Source organism: Gossypium hirsutum, chromosome A01, assembly GCF_007990345.1.
Source record: "Gossypium hirsutum isolate 1008001.06 chromosome A01, Gossypium_hirsutum_v2.1, whole genome shotgun sequence".
Taxonomy (NCBI): Eukaryota; Viridiplantae; Streptophyta; class Magnoliopsida; order Malvales; family Malvaceae; genus Gossypium; species Gossypium hirsutum.
Genome location: NC_053424.1, coordinates 115615963 through 115642346, shown reverse-complemented (window position 1 = coordinate 115642346; position 26384 = coordinate 115615963). Strand labels below are relative to the sequence as shown.

The 26384-nt window shown below is 31.0% G+C and overlaps 2 protein-coding genes across 2 annotated transcripts; both read left to right on the top strand.

The window, feature by feature from the left end:
- The first annotated feature begins 6030 nt into the window (after window positions 1-6030).
- LOC107925637 (ribosome biogenesis protein NSA2 homolog) lies at window positions 6031-8762 on the top strand. Its single transcript, XM_016856342.2, has 9 exons — window positions 6031-6158; window positions 6264-6383; window positions 6485-6552; window positions 7257-7365; window positions 7445-7513; window positions 7644-7701; window positions 7815-8050; window positions 8141-8192; window positions 8274-8762. Exons 1-9 carry the CDS (start codon window positions 6156-6158, stop codon window positions 8339-8341), a joined length of 783 nt encoding a protein of 260 aa, XP_016711831.1. The 5' UTR covers window positions 6031-6155; the 3' UTR covers window positions 8342-8762.
- Window positions 8763-9297: 535 nt separating this feature from the next.
- Window positions 9298-16332, top strand: LOC107925636 (digalactosyldiacylglycerol synthase 1, chloroplastic). The gene is made up of 7 exons (XM_016856341.2): window positions 9298-10103; window positions 12118-12150; window positions 13248-13335; window positions 14029-14513; window positions 14602-14868; window positions 15051-15400; window positions 15512-16332. Exons 1-7 carry the CDS (start codon window positions 9477-9479, stop codon window positions 16035-16037), a joined length of 2376 nt encoding a protein of 791 aa, XP_016711830.1. The 5' UTR covers window positions 9298-9476; the 3' UTR covers window positions 16038-16332.
- Window positions 16333-26384: the final 10052 nt, after the last annotated feature.

Genomic DNA, 26384 nt, shown 5'->3' with positions numbered 1-26384 from the left:
TCGTTTTAAGTAAATAATTTGAGAAGTGCAGAATATAAGTAAGTTGCTTCTTTAAGTTTAAGCTTATTCATTTTTTAGCTAGGATGTTTCTTAACATATAGAAATTGTCTTATTAATGAAGTCTGATTTATGTCATTTGTTTGACACCTTCTTGGTTCCTCTCAATATTTTTTTGCAATATTAATTTTATCGCAACGAAATGGGCATTGTTGGCGACTTGATGTCAAAGAATCATTGGTTTTGATCTTTGAAATTGATTAATATTTAGTTTTACTAATTAGGGTTTTTTTCTTGCTAAGTAAAAAATCAATGATTTTTTTAAAAATGATGATTAGAGTGTAGATTTTATAGCTTAAATGATGGTTTTACACTTAATTATTTTGACGATATAAACATGCAATTTGCATTATGATATGCTTGGCACTTTTAGGTCTAAAATTTATGATTTGAATTATGTTGGTGTTGCTACTTGTTAATTGTGTGAATTATTGTGTGATTGAGGTTGAAAATAGTAAAATATTGGGTAGAGGAACACGTTTGATTTAGTTTAAATTTGCACAATGAGTTAAGGTGGTGTTAATTACAATTTACGGCATAACATCTCTTGTTATTTGACATGTTATTGTTTTTGGTACTTTGCATAAATTTGCAAATGCCTTATGGTCTTTGAACAAGCTTTCTTCCCTCTTTTATGGACACTCGCTTATTGTAGGAATTTTAGGGAGTTTGAGGATAAGTTAGGTTTTAAAAAAAAAAAAAACAATATTGACGAATAAAGAAGTTTGAGGGCAAATGCCTTACAGTCTTTGAACAAGCTTTCTCCTTTTAGACCAAATGGGGAGTATCCACCACTGGATGTTGGTAACGAAAATAAAGATGTTAGGTTTAGTAGTATTTGAGTTGTTGTTTACAAATGTAAGGGCTAATGATATATATATATACATATATACACATACATATATATATATATATAGATGGTGCATTTTTGCCATTAAACTCTGTCTAATTATTGATATTAAATCTTAGTACTTTGTCAAATTATGAATGTTATCTCTTATTATTTTTCATATTAGTTCTTATTTCAGGTTTTTTTATTTTTAGATATGGATTGCATAATATAATATATATTTTATGTAAAATCAATAAAATATAGTCAAATTCAAAGGAGTAAGGACTTGTATTTTCTTTATACAACATTCACAATGCCATCCAAATAGCTAAGAAGTTGTTAAGATGAATGAATGTATTTTGAAATCTCTATACTATAAATTAATAAATTATATAACGATTTAACAAAAATGTCGATTTACCAAAATTTATAAGATTTTATCAATATTTTCAAATTTTCTAAACATCATACCAAGTCTTAACAATTACCAAAATTTTCTATGTTTTATCAATATATTTAACGATTTACTAAAATTTCTAAGGATTTATCAAAATATTTAACGAGTTATCAAAATTTCTATCATTTTACAAATATTTATGAAACTTCACCAAAATTTTTAAGATTTTACCAATATTTTCAAATTTTCTAAACGTTAAACCAAATCTTAACAATTACCAAAAGTTTAATACACTTATCAAAATATCTAAGAATTTACCAACATTTCTAAAGAATTACCAAAATTTCTATCATTTTATCAATATTTATTGGACTTTACTACAATTTTTAATAACTTACCAATATTTTCAAATTTTATAAACCACATACCAAGTTTTAATAATTACCAAAATTTTTAAAGATTTACTAAAATATTTAACGATTTACCAATATTTCTAAGAACTTATTTATATATCTAACGATTTACCAAAATTCCTATAGATTTACCAATATTTATGAGATTTTATCAGAATTTTCAAAATTTCTAACCCTGCAACAAATCTTAACAATTATCAAAACTTTTATAAATTTACAAAAAATTCTAACTATTTACTAAAATTTATGTGACCTTACCGATATTTCTAATAATTTTACCAAAATTTATATGAATTTATCACTATTTCTTTGAATTTATCAAAATGTTTAAGACTACCACTTTTTTTTACCTGGATTTATTAAAATATTTAACATTTTACCCAAAATAATTAACATTTTGAATTTACCAAAATGTCTAAAATTTTACCAATATTTCAATCAATTTATCAATATTTATATAGATTTGTAATATTGTATCAAAAATTTTAAAATTAAACCTTTAAAAACTCTATTTTAACTGGCAGCCTACGAACTTTTTTTTTATACTTTTTATGTAGGAGAGTATAATAGAAATGCGGGTAGCTGAATGATTCTTTTTATTTCGGTGGCGGTGCAAAGACAGCTTTTGATTAATGGGGTCCCAACCTTTTTGTTTTGTAGTGGGAGGGTCCAAACTATATCTTATAATTTTCATTAAAATAAGCTATTAGATGTTTCAATATAATTAATCTAATAAATTTAGTGGATTTAATTTTAATTTGGTTGGTATAAATATTATTATTAATGTAAAAAAAGTGAGTTTGAGCATATTAAAATGTATTTATCATCCTATTTAAGAAAATTTAAGGTTTAACAAATACATATCGAGGGACGAGTTTTAAAGGGTCAAGCAAAGCAAATGCCTTGGTCCCCTCTCAACATGGAAAAATTGCTATATGAGTTCTTTAAGAAATGTTTAAATTATAAATTAACATATGGGCAAATTACACTTTTAAACCCTAAAAAAAAAACTATCAAGTCCTTTCAGAAAATAATGAAATCATAAATTAATACATGATAAAATTATATTTTAACCTCTCAAAAATTTATAATTCTATTTTGATTCCTTAAAAGAATTTTTGGGTTTGCCCCTGTGCATATCGATTCATTTCTGTTAATATCATTTATGTATCAACTTGTAATGATTTATATACAATTTTAATATTTTGAACTAAAATTTGATATTTTCTAATTTTAACATAATTAATCATTTTAAAATTTATATTTTATTAAAAAACTAAAAATTAAATTGTAAAATTTATGTGAAAAATATCTAAAACATTATATATAGCATTATTAACTTATATATTATACCACACTAGAAAAATAATAATTTTATAAATATAATTAAGATGATGACACGTGTCCATTAAAACTATATTTAAAAATTTAATAAATAAATAGATACATATCATCATCTTAACCATACTATTTAATAATGATTTTTATACATAAATAACTATAAGAATTATAGTTAATTGCACTAGATATCTCCAAAATATGATCGTCATTTTAAATTTATCTCTAAATTTTAAAATCTTTTAATTACATCCTTAAACTATCAATGTTACATCAATCAGACACTCCTATTATTGAAACATTAATTTAACCATTAAATGACATGTATTGACATAATTTAAAATAATTTTTTTTAAAAAAATAAAAACTTGCTGCGTAAAACATAAAATAAAAAACTAAAAATAAAGCAAATTCAAAAAGAAAAGAAAGGGAACAACAATTTTCTGTAAAAAATTTAAAAATATCAAAACTGATATTTTTAAAATATCAATTTTTATAATAATAAATTTTTCTTTAAAATTATATTACAGAAGATATGAGGAAATTATAATGTAAAGATGGTTGGTGGAATTAACTCTGCAAATTATATGTCTTCATGGTACAACAATCAAGATTATTTGCTTTATCATCTAAACCACTAATTGATATTGTTGTTAAAATTATAAATTTTTATAATAACCCAAAACTAAATACATGGAATCTATGGTTGGTGGTGTGGATTGAAAGTGCCTGAGTTCAATTTCCATTCAGCTAATTGATAAGGACATTTGATCTAATAAGATTTAGGAATTTAGAAGATTGACTAAATACAGGAAAATGTTTTCTTTCCATCTTTGTTTTAGTTAGAGTGAAAGTGAAACACCACAATAATATTTGTTTCCTCCCAAACCCTTTCTCCACTTCAAAAATACACTTTTGAAGTTTTTGAGTCATTTTCATTTATATATATATGTTAAAATTTACATAAATTTGATTATTAATATATTCAAAACATAAAAATAACATAAACATCAATGTAAAATAATATAATATAAATATCGTATGATTAGAATTTAGAAAAGAGTTAACATCGATAGAAATTAACGTAACATAAATATAAATATTTGATACACTGTTACTCGAGTTTTTTAGACTCCTTAAGTGGATTGAGAGTGTGAAAAATGTCACATTTATTTACGTAATTAATTTTTTTACCCTTTTTACTATGAGAAAGAATTGTACGAAACTGTGATTATATGTTATCCCTATCATTTTCTAATAGGAGGATGACAAATTAGATTTTTTCTCCTGATTTTTAACATTTTCAATTGAAAAAGAATAAAGATGACGTGGAATCACACTTTCATACAATCTATACTCTTTTACTACACCCTATAATATATTTGTCAAACTTTTAATTCACTTGTGAAATCTAAAATACCCCACTAAATCCAATAATTTTCTTTATTATTAGCTTATTAAACATTACTAATTAGTGGTAATTAATGAAGAGTAAATGAAGCAGGAAATGCACGTGATTGGTCAGTTAATGGACAAGGAAATCATGGTTGAAATTTCCTGGGTTATAATGAAAGACTGAAAGTTCCATTTCCTTCTCTTAGCCAAAATTCATAGATTCACCGACATAGATTTTGTTATATCATCTTGTCTGTTGGTGAAGCATAATCATTAGTTTACTTTAAACTCAGTCATTAATTTTCGTTAAAAAAAAAAAACTGTGAATTTAGGTTTTGCTTTTACCCATTGACTGGGGACATTATCAATGTCATCAAAAGAACAAATATATATGTACACATATTTTTGTACTGGTTTTTACCATATGCATGATCCCTTCTTTAGTTCGGGTTGTAGGATTGTGCAGCACCCAATGCTTTGACTATAACCCTGCAGCCCTTCCCCATTGCTGTCAAGAATTTTATTGGTATTGGGTTGCTCCTTTTTGAACACAAGCTTGCTTCATGACTTCCACATTTTTCAGCATGTAATAGCAAATAAAGTTTCTCATTGCATACCACTAAGCACTATAGCCAGATCATTGACTATATTATCTATAAGCTAATGTTCTATGTTGAAAGAAAATACATAGATAAAGAAATGTTTTCGTGAGTCAAATTAAAGAAAAAGATAACTCGTCTTATCTATCATAATAGGATTGAATCTTAAGATAAAAGACATATTTGATTGGTTAGATTGAAACTAAATAGAACTAGACCCAAAATAAATTAATCTTAAGTCAATTTATAGATTAATTATCTTATGACGATCATTGTGTTACTTTAATAATAAGTGAATGACTATATATATATATGGCTTATATACTTTGATGTATTGATAACCAATGTATTTTGGAGTAGTAAGCAAAAGGTTGATACATTTGGTATATGACTTATATACGATACAGTTTCACTTATAGATAGTTGAATTATAGCTCAAATAAAGAGTTAATGGTATATTCTCAAAGAAATTGCATGGATTATACAAATTGAACATGTCCACAAGTAATTTAATCATTACTGGTATAATTAATGATTTATACATGTCTAATCGATTTCTTCACTAATTCATTATAAATCTGTATAAATTGCATGTTAAACTATGAACCGGTGGATATATATTTTTTTAATAATTGAGGGAAGAGAATGAAATTACTCAAGATTGAATCCAAGCTCTCATACCTACAACATAATGTTTTTGTCACTAAACCAAAAAGTTGTTGGAAATGAATAAATATGCACATATAACTTAAAAAAAATCATCGTGATTAAAAGAGTTTTATCTGAATATCATTTCCGACCCGAATATGATTAAGCTCAAATCATAAAATAAATTAAGACCATCGTGCTTATAAAAAAAATACATATAAAAATTTGTAGGTATGCAAAAAGTACTATCCAACGAGATCATTACCCTAACAGTTGTTTCTATAGAGCCCAAGATTCTACATTAAAGCCCAAAACTAATCCAACCCAAATATTATACCGACCCGCATTTTTATACCCATCCAACGGTAAAATTGACCCGATTTGCTTTTTGTCCACAAAATTATAAAACCTTAGGGTTTTTGTCTTTTCTTTTCTCTCTTCTTCCCCAAAGTGAAGATCAAAGCTTTGTCGCCGCCATGGTCGGTTTCTTTCGAATTCTATCTTTTCAATCCTTTTCGAGAGCTAATTTCAAATGGTTAAATTTCGCAACTGTTGCTAATTTTTCTTATTTGATTTTTGTTTAGCCGCAAGGTGATTACATAGAGCTACACAGGAAGAGGCATGGTTACCGCCATGACTTCTTCGAGAAGAAGCGCAAGAAGGAAGCTCGTCAAGTACACGAGCGTTCAGCTAAGGCTCAAAAGGTCTAAAATTTTTTTTCCATTTTTTTTGGTTATTTTGCATTTTTTTGGGGGGTGGAATTTTGTGAGATAATTGATTTGTTTTTGTTGAATTGTTATGATAGGCGCTGGGTATTAAGGGTAAGATGATTGCGAAGAAAAATTATGCTGAAAAGGCCCTCATGAAAAAAACGTAAGTTTTATTATTATTATAGTTGTTGTTATTATTATCTGTATTGGTTACACTCCAATTAGGGTTTCATAGAACTGCTGATCCATTTTGCACTGGAAAGACTTGACTATTATTTGTTTATTTTAACATTTATTAGCAGACAGATAAATTCTGTTAATTTCAAATGAAATCGCGAATGCGATCACCTGCCGTAGTTGAGTGAATTTGAATAAGATGGTTAATTCATAGTGATCATACTGTCTATTGTTAAATCTATGTCCTTTTCATGCCACTTATTCCTGGGAAGCTAACTTGATTGTCTTCCATTTTCATGTTGCTCAAAATTGAAAATTTCTTTCGTGAGTAGCTAATCCATATCCGGTTGTCAGTGCATGTATTTTGGAATGGTTAAAATGCATTTATGAATGGTGGTATTAGAGAAGAGATTGAATGGTATTAGATATTGCCTTCTGATTTTCCCTGAGAATTTCTTTTAGAATTACTTCAAACATGTAAATGAATTAGAAAAACACACCTATAATTTATATTGTTTTGTTTACACCAAAGGATTTGAAACATGAGTTGAAACCTACCTTTGAGACATGAATTTCTTGTTTTAAAGCGTGACCTTGTTTCAAAGAGCTGTTATTTCTTCATCAGTTCTGGTCTCTTCTTTGTTAGTTATGTAATAACCGAGAATTATATTTTCATCATGTCAAGAACAGATTGGCTATGCATGAGGAATCATCAACTAGGCGTAAGGTTGATGACGAAGTCCAAGATGGAGCTATTCCTGCCTATCTTATGGATCGTGAAAATACCACACGTGCTAAGGTATGCTTATAAATGAGGTTGTTTCTTTAGTACCTATATTTATGTCAATCAATATATATAACATTATGCTTTGCCCTAGGTTCTTAGCAATACCATAAAGCAAAAGAGGAAAGAGAAAGCCGGAAAATGGGAGGTCCCTATTCCCAAGGTAATAAGACTTCCGAACTTTTCTGTTTGTTATATCTTAATATGTTCTTTCTCGATTTTTCTTTTGTATTCTGGTCTTAACGGTTCTCATAGTTACATTTGTTTGACTTTGAACTTTTGTACCTCTTTAGGTCAGGCCGGTCGCAGAAGATGAGATGTTTAAGGTGCTCAGAACTGGTAAAAGAAAAAGTGAGTATATACAATTTAGCTTATTCTGTTTGTCATGTCAACCATTAAAGAAACACAATCTTTATTTCCAGAGTTTGGTTGTCCAATTTATTTATGGTTTTCTTCTCTTGCAGCAAAGCAATGGAAGAGAATGGTTACAAAGTGCACATTTGTAGGACCTGGTTTTACAAGAAAGCCTCCAAAATATGAGCGTTTCATCCGTCCTTCAGGATTGCGATTTACTAAAGCTGATGTTACACATCCTGAGCTCAAGTGCACCTTCAATCTCGACATTATTGGGGTAAAGAAAAATCCCAATGGTCCAATGTATACATCTCTTGGTGTCATGACCAAAGGAACAATCATCGAGGTAAATTCTTTGTTTCCCATTCAAAATCATTTGGTATGACATCTGTTTACCTAGCATTATTGATACTCATTTTCTTCATGTCGAATTCAGGTGAATGTAAGTGAATTGGGTTTGGTCACGCCAGCTGGGAAAGTTGTTTGGGGTAAATATCCTCCTTGACCAATATTCGTGTTTTTCTTTATTGTTCTAGCGCTTATTCTAATCGGTTCCGATATGCGTGCAGGAAAATATGCTCAAGTAACAAATAACCCAGAAAACGACGGGTGTATAAATGCAGTTTTGCTTGTCTAAGAGGTTTACACCCCATGTGTTGGGTTGAGTCTGCTAACTTTGCTTGATTGTCATTTCATTTTATGTTGTTTAGTATGTTACATGTTTCAAATTTTGAGTAGTCATAAAGGGTAATTTTGAAAAGTGGAATGTTTTAAGTGGTAAAGAAACATGTGGATCGTGATTTGCATGAAGGGTGGATGAAGGTCAAAAACTGACAACCTTGGTGGGATCACATTGGCAGCTGCCCACAATTGCTAGCGGGAATCCGATGGCCACTAATCTCCCATATGGCATTTGGGATAGCCCTTTCCAGTTGCTTTGCATTCTATATATTTGTCCGCTTCGTAAAATCTAAAAATTTCAGAAAAATGTAATACAGAATTAGAGACGCTAAAATTTTCCAGATTGATCTCAGATAGACACCTGTTTAACTGTTAAATTTAGCCTTTAATATTTATTTTTTTATTAATGATAAAATTTTAAACGTTGATATTATAGTTATAATATAATGTCTTCGGTTTTAATCTATTAATTGATTATTGATACTAAAAAAATTATAAATTGGTTTAATCGATTTAACTACGACTTGTTCAAAAATCAGTTCATTTTTAATCTGACTGAGTAATCGGTTGTTTACATCAAGGAAGCATGGTTAGATAGGATAGCAGGAAAAGTCACACCAGCAAGGCATGGAAAATAAAGGGAAAGTTGGACAAGGAAGGTGGAAATCTTGGGCCTTAGCCAACCAAAATGGACCACGTGTACAAAATCACAATCGGGTTCAATGCAGATTCCCGCAAGGAATCGGCTCCTCTAAGCATATTCCATTAATTATCCATCTCCAAGAAGATCCTAACAAACGAATCAAAACGTGCCACCTCATATTTACACGTGACAGTCACCACGTAAGCAGGGAAATCTCTTGAACCATCTCACTATTCCTATGTGGAATTCCACGTGTCAGTTCCTACTACTTGTTCTTTGAGCACAAAACCTTAGCCGTTAAATCCTCATTGTCTCTCTCTCTCTCCCTTTCTCGTTCTCTTTCCTTTCTCGCCTCTGCAAAGTGTCAATCCCCAAAAGAGAAGAATTCAGGTTAAAGAAAAATTCTCTGTTAACGGAATATTGAAAATCTTAGCTGAATTTGCTCGCCATGGACAAGGGGTCTCAAACTACGGCAGCGGCGGCGGTGGCGACGACGACGACGTCGAATTCCAGTGCTTTCTCGTTCATTTCGAAAGGTTGGAGAGAGGTCCGTGACTCGGCCGACGCGGATTTGCAGCTTATGAAGGACCGAGCCAACACGTTCAAGAACCTCGCAGCGAGTTTTGACAGGGAAATTGAAAACTTAATACAATCCGCGACTCCAACTTTTTCGGTACCAGCGATCCGGCAATCATCGGAAATTGACTTCATGAAGAAGTTGCAGCCTAAGATATCGGAGTTCCGGAGGGTTTACTCGGCGCCGGAGATTAGCAGGAGAGTGATGGAGAAATGGGGGCCGAGAGCGAAGTTAGGGATAGACTTGTCAAGGATAAGGAGCGCGATTGTGGCGGAGGTGGACGAGACCGAGGAAGAGGATATGTATGGAATTGTTGAATTTAATAAGTTTAAGAAAGATAGGAGGGCGAGGTTTACAGAGGAAGGGCAATTTGGGGATTGGGAACCAATTCGGGCATTGAAGACAAGGTTAAGGGAGTTTGAGAAGAAAAATGCGTCGGTGGAAATTTTTGGCGGGTTTAAGAATAGTGAGTTTGTGGAGAAAGTTAAGTCCAGTTTGGTAAGTTCTTTTGTTTTCCCTGCTTTTTTCTAGACTGAGACTTAAACCCTTAGCGCTACCTTTCTTTCCCAGTTATTTGGCTTGTTTTTCTTTTCAATGTTTATGATTGGTGTGTCAGTTCTTTTTGGGTTTATTTCCTTAATACAGGGCTTTTTAGTTCCAGAATTCTCTTTTTGGTTGAATGAAGGAAACAGTGATGAATGCGCGGTGTAGTTAATGTTAGAGCATCTTGCTGATAACAAGGTATTGTTCTCTTTGGTGCTGTTGGGCTGACGGGTAACTGTTGGAGAGCGATGCTCGCTCAACGTTGTCCCTAGTTTTGTTGATGTATGAACAAGTGAAACCATGACATGAAGAGCAAGAGCACACGATGCTATGGTCGCTAAAAAGCGAGCTTATGTGGAGACTTGAATCCATGACCTCTAGTCTCCCAATCGGTTCAAGTCTCCCAATATGCTTACTTTTTAGGGATCATGGCACCATCTGCTCTTGCTTTCCAGCAGCCCGTGGTTTGCTTGTTTAGGTGCAAGTGGTCTATCCAGGCTTGCTTCAGAGCTGGGGGACAAAACCTTGAGGGTGCGTAGCTCTACAACAGTAGCGCTTGGTGCAATGACACCTAAAGAGTACAACACTTTCGCATTATCAGCACAATTCTTTAATGGTTAGAAAATTGAAATTTTTAGGATACTGAAATTGTAAATTAGAACAAAATGTTAGATAATCTCATGAGTTCATTCGAGTTTTTTAAGATGCTTGAATTTTTATTTTTTAAATGCATTTAATTGGGCTTGTAATAGTCATGCTCATACTAATGAAGGTTTTGGTTGCTTCTCATGCCATGGCTGGGAATTTTTATTGGTTTCAATTTCATATTTTGCTTCTAGGATGTTGTGCTTCAAATTAACATGTTGGTGGCTAGGTTGAATTGTATATTTTATGATTTAAAATAATAAGATGAAAATTGTGATAATATTTAGATAATAGGGCCTTCTATAACTCATTTACCTCTAAAATAAACATGGTAGTTATGGCTTTTAAAGGCTGAATCCTGTGGCATATGTAGACACGCCTTGTTCTTTAATGGGAAGATGATACAATGACTGCTTTAAAATTGCCTGGTTAATCAATTGGTTCATATATTTGGATATGGATGCAGGAATTACCATTGCAAAAAGCATGCATTCATATCTGAAGGCTGGCAAAATTGGTTTCCTTCTTTCAGTTCTATTGCTTCCTTGTAGCAGATGCCCTTTAATCAACCCCTAATAGTGGGTAGTATCTTGGCGATTAGTTACATGTTCCTTCTTTTACTTTTGAATTAAGATGTATCTAAGATATCAAAATCCCCTATTAGGAAGCATATAATTTGAATTAAGATGTATCATAAGATATCAAAATTCCCTATTAGGAAGCATATACTCTGACTGATTAAGCACTGTTGAGAAGAGAAATTAGGTTGAAGTGTTTGTGGAAAGATCAGATATTATAATGTAATTTATTCCTTTCCCTTTGACCAATCAGTTATTTTAGGATAACTAAAACATAATATCATCATGATATACAAATGGTTAATCATGATTTGGAATCTTAAGATTTTCCACCAGAAAGATAAAGATCAGAGATAGGCACATTTGCAAATTGTTGGTTTAAAATTGGATTTCGGAATCTTCTGTAATTATGTAGATGTAAATTTAATTCTTAGTTTATTTCTCACTACCCAGAAACATACATTCCTGTAAGGACCTTTTTATCTAACATAAAGTTCCTGTGATGGAAAAGGTTATGTAACTTGAAGAGTAAGCATTTTAGTTTGCTCACTCTACGGTATTCCATAAAAGGAATTCTGTTATAACTTGTTGCTGAAGATCCTTAGATTGATGGTATATAGTTGGATGTTGTACATTTTAGCTTGTACGGGTCCTGTTTGTACAGTCTGATTTTGTTATCTTGATTACTCTCATCTAAAATATTTTAAGCATGCAATTTTAAATTAATTAATTTATTTATTTTGCAGAAAGCAATAATCAAGGAGCCTCAGGAGTCAAAGGTTCTTTTCTCAAACTATGCCTTTTAGTGTTATTACATATTTCCAATTTTTTGATTTCTTATAACTAAAATGGTTCTGTATTAAAGAATCTAAGAGTGATACTCCCTTGTAATGATAGGCAACTAGACTATGCTTCTACACAATAGCAGGGTCTATTTAACTACTGTCGTGCCTGTATATATTTGGATATGTGGTTATTTGGTTGGGATTAGCATAATCTATTATTCTTATATTAATATTCCCTAACACAGCAATATTGGAGTAAAGTCATAACATCTTGAATTGTATGTGGCCTGAACTAAAACTTCTATCGCATCCTGTGCATAGTATCTTGGACTCTTTCTACTTTTTCATCCTTTAATAGCGAAATATTTGGGTTGATTGAGGTTTACCACCTTACAAGGGATTTAATGCCTCTTGACATTAAGGAATTAGAGCATGGGCTTTGAACGAAAAGCATGCATATTGACAAGTGAAGCACCAAAAGCATGCATATTGAGTCCATGTAAAAGCTTTGAACTAAAAGAAAATTTTGCTGATTGACAAGTCTTCTGCTTTGAACAAAGATAGATATTCTTTTCACCTCAACTTTTACAGTCATTTTTAAAAATAAACATTTCGTATGAGTTGAATTTCTCGAAATATTTCTTATCTGGAGTTTTTAACCTGATATCTTCTCTCCATGTGATTTATATTTTTTATCATTGTTATACATCATTGGTTGCAAGCCATTGCTGTCGATAGGCTATACAAGACTGATCTACTGTTATCAACATGTAAATCCTAGCCTTTTACTTTGTGCCTTTCTTGTATCTTCATAGAGGCTAATTATTGCGCGAAACTGCAGTCTGCTATGCGTTTTGAGAAATAATTAGAGATAACTCAGGATTCACCAGTTATTTGTAGTTTCTAGCACCTAGCAGTAGCAACTTTCATACTGATCATCTCATTACAAACATCTTTATTGGAGGATGGGCCCATTGTATAGGTCTAATGATATTGTAGGCATATGTAAACATGGTAGAACTTTAAGATGCTTCGTAACGTAATGGTTGCGTTATTGTTTAACGCTTCTTTGTTTTTCCTGTCTGGTATAGGATGTACCCCCACTAGATGTACCTGAACTTTTAGCATATCTGGTAAGGCAGTCTGGGCCTTTTTTGGATCAACTTGGCGTCAGAAGGGGTAAGTAGCTATAGCTCTCTTATTTTCTCTTTTAAAATGTGTAGTGCCGTGTTAACTTTTATCTGAGTTGATGTCCTGTCTATTGGAATCTGTAAAATGTTCTATCACCTCACCAACTTATGCAGCTGATTTGTTGTGGATAAAATTGGGGCCGTGACTTTCAATGGCCATTGTTCTGGAGCAAATATGAACTCCAGTGCTTGAAATAACCCATTATGTTATTTCTCTTCTGGGAGTAGTTAAGCTGAATAATTAATAGTTCACCTATCATTGGCAGTTGATTGTTGAGGAAGTAGTGGTCTTCTTGAGGCTGATTTTAACTTTTAAACACCCTTCTATGTGACAATGAAATTTCAAATCAATTTCCTTTTTCATTATAGTAATGCCACCTTTCAAATATTCAAAGAACTTAAGATACTCACAAGTAGAGCTTTCTACTTCCACTGATCAATAAAGTTCCTATTCTTCCCGATTTTTGTCACTTTCTTTAGTATGACATCGTTTACTTATGCAGTCAGAACTGTTTTCATTTGCTTGCAATTTTACATCTGTTAGGGAAAAAAGTATTTAATGACCTTGAAAGTAAGTCTACATTTTGCCATTTGTGGCTTATCTAATGTATCTGCTTAATATACAAGACTAGGAATCTAACTGCAAGTGATTTTTACAAGTTTCTTAAATGTGATTTCTCAGATCTATGTGATAAGATAGTTGAAAGCTTGTGTAGCAAACGGAAGAATCAACTTGTTTTGCGCTCCCTTGCCGAAGGAGAACCCCCTACAGTTGATAGTGATAAGATAAATGATGAACTCGATTTAAGGATAGCCAGCGTTCTTCAAAGTACAGGGCATTGTTATGAGGGTGGCTTTTGGACAGATTTTGTAAAGCATGATGTCTCAGACGGGAAAAGACATGTTGCTATTGTTACAACTGCCAGCCTTCCATGGATGACAGGAACTGCCGTAAATCCACTTTTTCGGGCAGCATACTTGGCCAAATCGGCAAAACAAAAAGTCACTCTCTTGGTTCCGTGGCTTTGCAGATCTGATCAAGAACTTGTTTATCCCAACAATCTCACTTTCAGTTCACCAGAGGAGCAGGAGAATTATATACGTAACTGGCTTGAAGAAAGGACTGGATTTAAAGCTGATTTTAACATCTCCTTTTATCCAGGAAAGGTAATGTCTGATGTATTACATCATGTTCCATCTTCTCAGTCATTTATCATATATAAATAAATAACAATATTTGCTAATTGTTTTCTAGTTTTCAAAAGAAAGACGAAGCATAATACCTGCTGGAGATACTTCTCAGTTTATCCCATCAAAAGATACTGATATTTGTATTTTGGAAGAACCAGAACATCTGAACTGGTATCATCATGGTAAACGCTGGACCGACAAATTCAACCATGTTGTTGGTATCGTCCACACAAATTACTTGGAATATATTAAGAGGGAGAAGAATGGTGCTCTACAAGCTTTTCTTGTGAAACACATCAACAATTGGGTCACCAGAGCGTATTGCCACAAGGTGTATGTCGATTTTGTTTATGCTTGCCTGGCATCTCTCAATATCATTTTTCTTTCTATTCTGAACTGTATCATAGATTTGTTCTGCTGCTCATTCAACAAGTCATTTAAAAGTCTTATTGGTAAACTTGAAGAGTCATCCTTTATATTGCATAAACTAAGTGTTTGTTTTCCATCCTTCAGGTTCTTCGTCTTTCTGGTGCAACTCAGGATCTACCAAAATCCGTGATTTGCAATGTTCATGGAGTAAATCCAAAGTTTTTGAAAATTGGGGAGAAAGTTGCTGAAGAAAGGGAGCTTGGGCAGCAAGCCTTTTCTAAAGGAGCATACTTCTTAGGCAAGATGGTCTGGGCAAAAGGATACAAAGAGTTGATAGATTTGCTGGCAAAGCACAAGAATGATCTTGATGGTTTCAAGTTGGATGTGTATGGAAATGGTGAGGACGCACATGAAGTTCAGAGTACAGCTAAGAGGTTGAATCTGAACCTTAATTTTCTGAAAGGAAGGGACCACGCGGATGATTCTCTTCATGGGTATATATACTATCCAATCATTTGCTGAGATGAAGCTTCTGCAAAAATAATCATTTTACAAGTATAGTTACTCTGATTTATAACATCCTAACATTTTTTCTTTGCCTGAAGGTACAAAATCTTCATCAACCCCAGTGTCAGCGATGTGCTTTGCACAGCTACTGCAGAGGCACTTGCTATGGGGAAATTCGTAGTATGTGCAGACCATCCTTCAAATGAGTTCTTTAGGTCTTTTCCCAACTGTCTGACTTACAAATCATCTGAAGATTTTGTTGCTAAAGTAAAGGAAGCATTGGCAAATGAGCCTCAACCCCTTACTCCCGAGCAAATATACAACCTGTCGTGGGAGGCTGCCACCCAAAGATTTGTAGAATATTCAGAGCTTGACAGAGTTTTGAATAACGAACATAATCCAGCAAAAGCGGGATCGAAAATAATTGCAAAATCATCGACATTGCCAAACCTTTCAGAGATGGTTGATGGGGGTCTAGCATTCGCCCACTACTGTCTTACAGGAAACGAGTTGCTTAGACTTTGCACGGGGGCAATACCTGGTACACGGGATTACGACAAGCAACATTGTAAAGACCTTCATCTCTTACCACCACAAGTGGAAAATCCCATCTATGGCTGGTAAGTCAATATAATAACTGTATCGACAATCCTGTGCATAATAGTTGTAGGAGGCTGCCGACCATGTTTGTTAGTCTTTTTTGCTTAAGAAGACAGGTGTGAGATATATTCAGACAGTATCCTATGAGTTTTGTTTTGTCTTGTTCTGTTTTTATGACTGTTCTCCTTTGTATTAATGTATAGAAATAGATATCAAAATATTTTTAATATAGGAAAAACCAAACAATCCTTTGCTGTAAGTAACAATGTTTTAGGTGTCAGCATAAGCTTGTAATAAAATGGTGGCAGTTATTCCTTTATCTTCTTGTAACCTATTATGTATTTGAAACTAGAGTTTGAGCAGAAAGCCAAGAAAACCGGATCGAACCATAGTGCCGGGTTCGATATTTATTGAATCCTGTTCGGTTTTAGTTTAGATTATAATTAAATATATTTGGTTTTTGTTTGGTATTACCTAAAATTGAGTAATTAGAAATGGCATGCCACCTTTAATATACAAATAGCATAGACGTATGTGTAGTGTGGAAGGTAAGAAAAAAACATGTAGGATACCACAAAATGCCAATTTGGAAATGGGGGAATCTTATGATTTGAACAAGAAGGAAACACACTCTGGGAATAAGCACAAAAGCTAGGGTCCATATCTCTTTATCATTCATTATTTCTCAATGTTATCAAGTTGATTATTGGGCCCAACCATATTGAGTAATATTATCCATTGCCTACTCAATGTTTTTGGGTCATTTCCTTTCAATTATATACAACCAATACTATTTTCTGAAAACTTCCAAAAACTTGAATTTAACTTCATATCTTTAAAGAGATTGTATTTAGTATATTTTAAATTTTAGCCCTAACAGCTTTCTTTAAGGAAGATAATGAGCGTTACAATTTTGCAAATTGTTGAATACAGATGTTGTGTATCGGATGTTGTATATTAAACTCTGAAGATGATATTATTGAGAGAGGTAGTACAATACCTTGTAAAAAAAAATGTTGATGTATGCCATACCAGGCATTAGTTCAATGATAGACAACAAGCTATTGAAATAAACTAAACCCCATTGTTCGAATGTTTATAAATTGTATAATGTACTAAAATGATGAATCGAGGGTGGCTTCTCTGATTTGGAAAAGGAAAGATAGATTTTTGGAAGTTTTAGTGCTCGGCAAGTGTAGACAAATCCGATGTCCCATGTATTTGAGTTTGAGTTCACTATCAATGCTAAACAAAAAGGTTTAAATATTCACCATTAAATTCTTTGTCACTCTGTTTATAATCTGAATTTTTTATTGTTATCATTTCCAAATTCGTATGGGATTATTACATGGTTTGGAATCCAACAAGAATAGTTAGGTATACCCAAGTTTTTTAAATAAATTCATTTGAAGTGTTTGATGCTTACTATTATATGCAGTGTAGGGGCCACTGTCTGCCTAACTATCCACTTCTTCTTCCATGGTCATTTGGATGTAGAGAAGCCACGTTTCCATTAATGAATAATAAAACTTTTAATACTAAACAAAGTCAATATTTATTTCCAAAAATGAATTTGATGAACACGTAGTATATTACATCTCTTTCACGGGGCCTTTAATTGAATAATAATTAATATTTTCTTTTTAAATATTTAGAATCAAACACTGAATTAATAATTTCAAGATTTTTTTTCTCGAAAGATGACTTTGCGATGCTTATGAAATAGTTATGGTAATTGTTATTTTATAAGATAAAAATAAAAACAATATATTATATAATAAAATTGAATTTTATTAATTGACACCAATTTTAGCAGAAAAAAAAGGAAAAAGAAATCAAACTATACCCACAAGTCTTTTCATTTGAGGGCATACTTTGTGGTCCATATGCTTATGTAGGGGTTACAAAAGCATGAATCATGTGGCTTTATAGTGTGCATATGAGGGCATTGGGCGTTTTCAAACATTTGTTGTGAACATTTAGAATTATTTTTACTGATTTTTCAACCTTATTATCCCATTTAATTTCATACATGTAGGCCAACTTATAATATATTAATTCTGTGCTTTAATTTAGGGATGATTGAATCCAACTAGTATTATGAATATTGTATTTTTTTTAATCTTATTAAATTTAGGAAAGAGATTGTCGAGGTTTTGATATATGCTAGCATTGTATTTCATGTAATTAGCTTAAAAAAAACTTAGGTGTTTTAATACTAAGGTTCGAGTTTTTTCATATGAAATTATTACCTTTAGACTTACAGTTTTATTATATGAAATTGCTATACCTGAGTGTTGTGTAATATTTTAATTTTTATTAGTTTGGTTTTACTTTATAGTTGTTTTAACGGTAAAAGTATTATGGTGGCATTTGTATTAAGAGTTGAATTGTATTTTGCCCTATTTATTCAAAAACTAGGTAAATTAGTCCATATACATTAGATCAAAGAGCAAACCAATCATTCTATTAAAATTTCTATCTATTTTTACTACTAAAAACTAACACATATATGTTAGAATGAAGTACACGTAACATGCTACGTGTAACACTAGAAATGAATGGAATTTTTAAAGAAAAGACCAATTTGCTATTTGGTCTAATGTACATAAATTAATTTATCTATTTTTTAAGTAAAGTAAGCAAAATTCAATATAATTCCTGGTACAACGGCCTCCATGTTACTTTTATTTTATTTTTTACATATATCATGTCAATTTAATCAATATTGAATTATTTTCAACAAAAAAAATATTAAATATAAACATAAATTGAAGTTAAGTTTCCATAAAATTTTATATCAATTTCATTCACTAAATTCCTTAAATTTCAACAATTGAGCTCAAATCAATGATTTAAAGCATTTGTATATTCAATATTTTATGGGGTTGAGATTGAAATAGTTTAAAGATGAAGTTTCAGTTTCAATAAATAATGATTTATGAAAACCAAAAAGTTGGATCCTTTCTTATTTCACCTATGAATCATATTGTTGTTTTCGTACATCAACAAATTGTACTTATTCTTATCATTCAATTCACAACTTACAACTTAACTTCATGACAATTGAGACTTTACATCCTCTTATTTACCAAAAAAAAAATTGAATTAAAAAAAAATCTAAACCCAACTTTAAACAAATATTTTAAACGAATTTAATCTCATCTTTTTTTCGCTTCAACAAATAAATAGGTTTAAGAGTATAAAAAGTCCTTAAATTTTTTCAGAAAAGCAATTAGGCCCTACTTTTTTTGTACTTAATTGGATATTTGAACTGTCAAAATGCATAAAAAAATCCTCAAACTTTTTCAAAAAAAAATTAAACCCTTATTCTATTTTTTCACTCAATTGGATGCTTGAATTGCCTAAATGCATTAAAAAGGCCAGGGCGGGGTTGACAAGGGCCCCAACCCCTTTAAAATGGAAAATTTTTCATATAGGCCGCTTATAATTTATAAAATTTTAAATTAGTAATAGTAAAATTATACTTTGTCCCACCAAAAATGGTAAAAGAATTGATTTAATCTTCTAAAATTTATAAAGATGTATGCTATTAAAATAGTGAGATTGTATTTTTACTATTATAAAAATATATAATTAATTCCAGCTCCTCTCCAAAAAAAATTTTGACTTTACCCCTACCCCTTAAATTGTATTTTTAGATCCGCCACTAAAAAAGACCTTTTAACTATTAACTTTAACATTGACCATTAAACTAATACTTTACAGGCCAAATTGTAAACTCTTTATCTCTAAGGACTAAAGAAGTGAAGAGTTTTAAGATTGAAGTTAAAACTATATATACTTTTAACCTTTAATTCGAAAATTTAATTTACTTACTAGAATTAATTTTAAAAAAATAAATGATTTAGATAATTCGATTTAATAAATTTAAAATTTATTTTTTAAAAAATAAGTTAAAATTTAATCTCATTATGAAGTGGGCCCCACTATTTCTCTTATCCTAAAAATCACTGTACACGCGTCAACTTAGCATATTTTTGGAATTCCCTTTTTGCTTTAAGCAAGATTCACCCTTTTAGCCTCTTCTTCCCATGTGGCTCCCACCACTTAATCAAAACCCTCCTCTCTCCCTCTCGTGTAATTCCACGAATAGAGGGTCCCACATGTTTAGAAAGGTCAAGAAAGCAACCAATGAGAGGAGAGTCGAGTCTCGCGGCAACAGCCCCACCTTTAGGCTATTTTACTAAATTAACCAAAAAATTTTTGATATTTATAAAAATGACCCAAGTTAAAAAACAATAACAAAAATAACTTGAAATGAACAGTAAAATTAGGTTCTGGCTTGTCAATGGCCAGCATCAACTCGTATTTTACACCCATGATTGCCAAATGATTGTGTCAGGCTTTAAAAAATTAATTTTTTTAGTTTTGTCCTGTCAATGGCCGGCACCAGGGTAATTTTTTTTAAAATCGTATCATACTGTTATACAAAATACGAGTTTTAAAAAAAAATTTTGGTGCTGGCTTGTCAATGGCCGGCACCAAGTACAAAAAAAAAGACCAATTCTTTTTTAAAAAAAATTTTTGCTGTCCAAAAATACGAGTTTTAAAAAAAAAAATTGTACTTGGCCAGACCAAGTACAAATTTTTTTTTAAAAACTAATATTTTTGGACATCAATTTTTTTTTAAAATCATATTAGTGCTGGCCATTGATAGGCCAGCACCAAAAAATTTTGAATCTTTTTTTTTGTACTTGGTGCCGACCATTGACAAGCCAGCACAAACAAATTTTTTTTTAAAAAACTCGTATCTAGTGCCGGCCATTGATAGACCAGCACCCAAAAAATTTTTTTAAAAAAAAACTCGTATCTGGTGCCGGCTATTGACAGGCCAACACTCAATTTTTTTTTAAAACTTGTATTTTCAGCAGCAATTTTTTTAAAAAAATTGATTTTTTTTGTACTTGGTGCCGGCCATTGACAGACAGCACCTAAATTTTTTTTTTAAAACTCGTATTTTCGGACAGTAAAATTTTTTTTAAAAAAAATTGATTTTTTTGGTACTTGGTGCCAGCCATTGACAGGCCAGCACCAATTTTTTTTTTTAAAAACTCGTATTTTGTATACAAATATGATACGATTTTAAAAGAAAATACCCTTGTGTCGGCCATTGAGAGGCCAAAACTAAAAAAATTAATTTTTTAAAGCCTGACATAATCATTTGACAATCATGAGTGCAAAATATTAGTTGGTACCGACCATTGACAGGCCAAAACTAAATTTTACTATTCATTTCAGGTTATTTTTGTTATTGTTTTTTAATCTGAGTCATTTTTGTAAATATAAAAAATTTTTTGGTTAATTTAGTAAAAGAGCCCCACCTTTATTTATATATATATTCATTGTCAAGTTTGTACTCTCTATTTCTCCATTTGACACGTGTCGGCTCTTCTGTCACGTGACCAATCTGCCCCTTCCTTTGGTGGCCTTCTTCCATAGCTTCCTTTCCCTGCTTACTCACTTTCCCTTTCAAATCACTCTTTTACCCTCCTTTAATATTATATTTACACAATGTTTGTATCTCACAATATTATACATTTAAGACATCAACGATAAAGAAAAACAATTAACACTACAATCTTTTTTACACTTTAAAATATAGATAATAAATTATTTATTTTAATTACGAAAATATATTTTTGTAATTTTTTTCATTCGAGTTGATACTCGGTTGATTCATAGCACTAAGTTAAGAGTTTAAATAATAATAAATATATAAAATTGATAAATATAATAAAATATACATAATACAATAATGTAATTATTATATTAAAATAAAATTTTAGTTTAGTGATAAAATTAATATTTTATTGACGTAAATAGCATGATTAATTCCAATTACATGCAAAATTTTTATTGATTTTAAAAAAAAATTAAAATACCCTCTATTCATATAACTTATTTCAATTACGAATGAACATTTTTGTAATTTCACTAACTGAGCTGTTGGTCAATTGACTCGTGATACCAACTTAACCAAAGACTTAAATAATAGTATAGATTAGATTCCATAACATCTAGTTTGTGAATACAATTTTTTTTAAGTAATTATATTTTAAAAGAAAAGTTAGAGTTATATGAAGTGTTTTGCATAGGGTTGCAACATTTCGAATAGTATTGTGAATACTATTGTAAGAGTTGAGTGTAAAATTTAAAATTTAAATATATTTATTATTAATTAATACAAAATATAGTTTAACAATTGTAAGTAATTTATTTGTAATTTAAAATTTTTAAATTAATGGAATTTTGTGTGTGTTAATTTATGAATAAAGATTTGATAGTTAGAAAATTGTTTAATCAAGGGCATTATCTTTTTCAACTTTATCATATTATCTTGGTGAGATCAATTGGTTGGAACCTATAAAAAGAGACAACATCCTTTCAAGAGGTAGCATCAAATCTACTCAAAATGACACCTTCTTGTTGGTGCATTTCTAGCAATATTCTACCATTTATAATGAGTGTTTGGTGCCTTCAATAGCAAGGTCTTTCAAAGCAAGAAGTTCTCTTAGAGATCCAAGCATTTTCCTCACTAGTTTTAACTAGGAATATTTCTACCCAAATTAGTTTTTCCTCACTAGTTTTAACCAGGAATATTTCTACCCAAATTAGTGAGGAGAATAAAATAGAAAAAACCTAAGTTGAGAAGAGTATTGCTTTCAATTCTAAAAAAAAAAACTGTTGAAAATGCTAACAACACTACTTTTAAAAGGAAGAAATGGTCTTTCAATGTCAACTAGAGTGATGAGGCTAAAGATACAAAGCATTTAAGCAATTATGTTGCTTCCACTGCCAAGTGAAAGAGTTTTACTTTCGATATTGTACCATAGAAATAGATTACAGAAAGTCAATGATAGTGATAGAGATGCATTGTAAAACCCCTCACCCATCCCCGTCGTTGGAGTCGAGTTACGAGATGCTACAGCAAATAACAGAACAGTTACATGTGATTTTAATTGAGAATATATTTAAAAAACTCAATAATTCTCTTACATTCACACAAATCATGTTATGCAAACAAAATCAGGTTTAAATTGAGCTTACAAAAGTATCTAAAATCAACTCGGAATCAATTAAGGACTATTTTGAAACTTTTACAAAAAATAAGGGCAATAATGCAAAATAGGAGTCACATGACCATGTGCCTAGGCTGTGTAATAGGCTGAAACCGTGTAGTATTGGAGTAACATGACTGTACATCCAGGTCGTGTAACTAATTGTGACCGTGTGGATCAAAGTGCAAAAACTCAACAAAAGTCACACGGTCATGTGGCTGGGCCGTGCAACTGACTGAGGCTGTGTGAAAAGTTAAGTGACCAAATCTACAGTACTCACATGGGCATGTGGTCAGCCCGTGTGAAAAGTGGAAACGTGTGTCCAAAATTTCCCCAAATTCTAGTGAACACACAGCAGTGTGTCAGCTTGTGTAATGTAAAAATATGACAATTGATGCATGGTACAATCTAACTCCTAGAAATGATGCACCTTTTAACCAACATAAACCTATCCAGAACTTGTTCATTCCCTGATAAAACATAATATAACATATAACATCCTTTTAAAACATCTAACCAATATGCCACATTTGGCACCGAACAAAACAAGATTAAATGAACTATTTCAAACCATTCAAGCAACTTAACGCACCCTAATACATGCAACATATAACCGAGTTTAAAAAATTAAAGTCTATTAAATCAGGAGATGAATAGTGTGAGCTTCGAGATGATCCGATAGTCTTGCTTTGCAATAAAAAATCTACAATTAAGGGAAGAAAACGGTAAGCATATCGAAGGCTTAGTAAGTTCATACGAAATTTAACTTAATTTACCTAACAATTTAACCAATAGAATTTCAAAGATGCATAACATGAAACTTCTTCAACATCCTTAAGCATTCTTGTACAAGTTCACAAAACAACCACAAGTTAATATATTGACATAGTAAGATCAAGGTATTCAAATCACCATCATGTGCCACCATACTAATTATTTTCATGCTATTCTCATATTTACATTTTATACACATGTCAACCAAGTTCATAATCACTCTTCCCTACTGTTTGCACCTTTAGTGCATTTGTACATTTCCAACCCTGTACAAAACAAGTTTTTCAAACAATACATTTTAAATAATTCAATACAATCCAATCCAATATCAATATCAATTTTTCAATACTATATGCATAATCAATTCAATTTTTAACCACTTTAAAATATTAAAATCATATCATGCACAATTATATTGTTACTCATGTTATCTGAGATGAATGTATTTAATAGCATACATCAAGTTACCTATCTAGGCTAAACCTTTTAAAACGATATCAGATTACTCGTCCGAGCTAAATCTGTGTCTCAAGTATCTCTAATATATCAATTTCTAGTCTGAGCTGAACGTATAGTAGTGTTAGGTTACCAGTCCGGGCTAAACCTTTAAAACGACAGCAAGTTGCTCGTCTGAGCTAAACCAGTATCACATGTATCTTTGGTACATCAATTGTTCATCAAAGTTGAAAATATATATTCGTGTTAGGTTACCCGTCCAGGTTAAACCTTTAAAACGACAGCAGGTTACTCATTCGAGTTAGTTTCACATGTATCATTGAGCCTGCAAACAAATGTTGGATCTCAGAAATCATTAGAATCAACCTATAACCTTGTATGCAAGACTTTATTATGTTGATTGGGACAAATCTCAACAATTCGTACTATTTTAAATTCTTATTAGTGTATACACACTTTTCATAGTTTAGATAGCAATTCATATACATTTTAAACCTTGTAACATCATCATATACATGTCATCCTATCATATAACAATTTTGCATCCATTCGCTATCCCGCATCTATTCATATTTATCATAATTTACAATTTAGTCTATTCGATGTCCAAAATAATATATATAATTAACAATTTAAAACTAAAGAGCAAATAAAAATAATACAAACATATCATGAATTAATAAAGTAAGTCCCATATGAACTTACCTGGAAAACGACAACTATAAAATGTCAAGGATTAATATGTAATTTCTCTTATTTCTCGATTAACTTTCGATTGATTTAATCCCATATCTATAATAATTCATTACAATTGATCAATTCCAACAACCTTATAACATCTTAGTATATACATATAACAACTTAATTTATTTTAATACAATTTCCTAAAAAATTTTTATTTTATTCAATTTAGTCCCTAAAATTAAAACTATCATAATTTTCATATTTAAGCTCATTTTTTCATTTTGATTTCAATATCATCTCTATACAGCCCTCTAATTTCAATAATTATAGGAATTTCATGTCAACTTCAAAATATTTCCTTTTTAGTCCCTAAACTCAAAATTAACAAATTTCATTTTACAAATTAGTCCTATTACATTTCTAAGCTTCAAATCCTATCATTAAACATACAAAACCATTAATGAAAATATTTACAAACTTTAAAAATTTTGAAAATGGAGGTATGATTTAGCTAAATCGAGCTACAACAATCTCAAAAACATAAAATTTACGAATAATGGGTTAGAAAATGCTCACCATGCAATGACCGAAAGATTGAAGCTTAAATGACGATTTTCTTCTTCTTCCTTGTTTTTTTAGGTGAAGAAAGCCAAAAAGATGATTATAGTGATGCCTGTTGTTTTATTATTTATGTTGATTACATTATTTATCATATAACCTTAATTTAATTAAAACAAATTCTTTTAATATTATTATAAAGGACATCCACAACCGTCCATGCTATTCTTTTAAGAAAATTTCCATTTAAGCCCCTGAACAATTCTATTTAAGCCTTTTAACAATTAAAAAGCTATAGCGATTAACTATTACGATTTTTATGATTTAGTCATTATACCTTAATTAGTCACTAATTCGGCAAAATTACCTATCCTAAATTCAATCCACCTATATAAAAACTCTATAAATATTTAATAAAAATATATACGGGCTCGATTTTCGAAAGCAAGATCCCGATACCTCAATTTCTAAAATCACTAACTTTAGGCCAACCACTTATACCTTGACTAACTTTCCAAATAACCAAAATTATTAGACTAGAATTCAATATAATATTGTAATGACCTCGTAGATCTTAATAAATAACATTTACTAACTCGATTATCAAAAATGGAGTTCCGAAACTACCGTTTTTGGTACTGTTGAAAACCGGGTTGTTACATGCATCTTATGAGAAGTTTCAAGAAACATATTAATTTTAGAGAAATGAAATATAATGTGCAATATGAATGAATCCTTAAGAATACAAATTCAAGATCTTGCAAAGAAAATCTAAAGTTTGTACTAATAATTAAAGAAAATGATGTTTTTATTGGTA

What these genes read in the sequence shown, in the direction of transcription:
- LOC107925637 (XM_016856342.2), top strand. An exon ending in GTTCAGCTAAGGCTCAAAAG is followed by an intron (nt 6,384 to 6,484) that starts GTCTAAAATTTT and finishes TTGTTATGATAG; the next exon opens with GCGCTGGGTATTAAGGGTAA. An exon ending in CCAAAGGAACAATCATCGAG is followed by an intron (nt 8,051 to 8,140) that starts GTAAATTCTTTG and finishes TGTCGAATTCAG; the next exon opens with GTGAATGTAAGTGAATTGGG.
- LOC107925636 (XM_016856341.2), top strand. Translation starts at nt 9,477, where the DNA reads ATGGACAAGGGGTCTCAAACTACGGCAGCGGCGGCGGTGGCGACGACG. An exon ending in AGGAGCCTCAGGAGTCAAAG is followed by an intron (nt 12,151 to 13,247) that starts GTTCTTTTCTCA and finishes TGTCTGGTATAG; the next exon opens with GATGTACCCCCACTAGATGT. An exon ending in CCAGAGCGTATTGCCACAAG is followed by an intron (nt 14,869 to 15,050) that starts GTGTATGTCGAT and finishes TCCATCCTTCAG; the next exon opens with GTTCTTCGTCTTTCTGGTGC.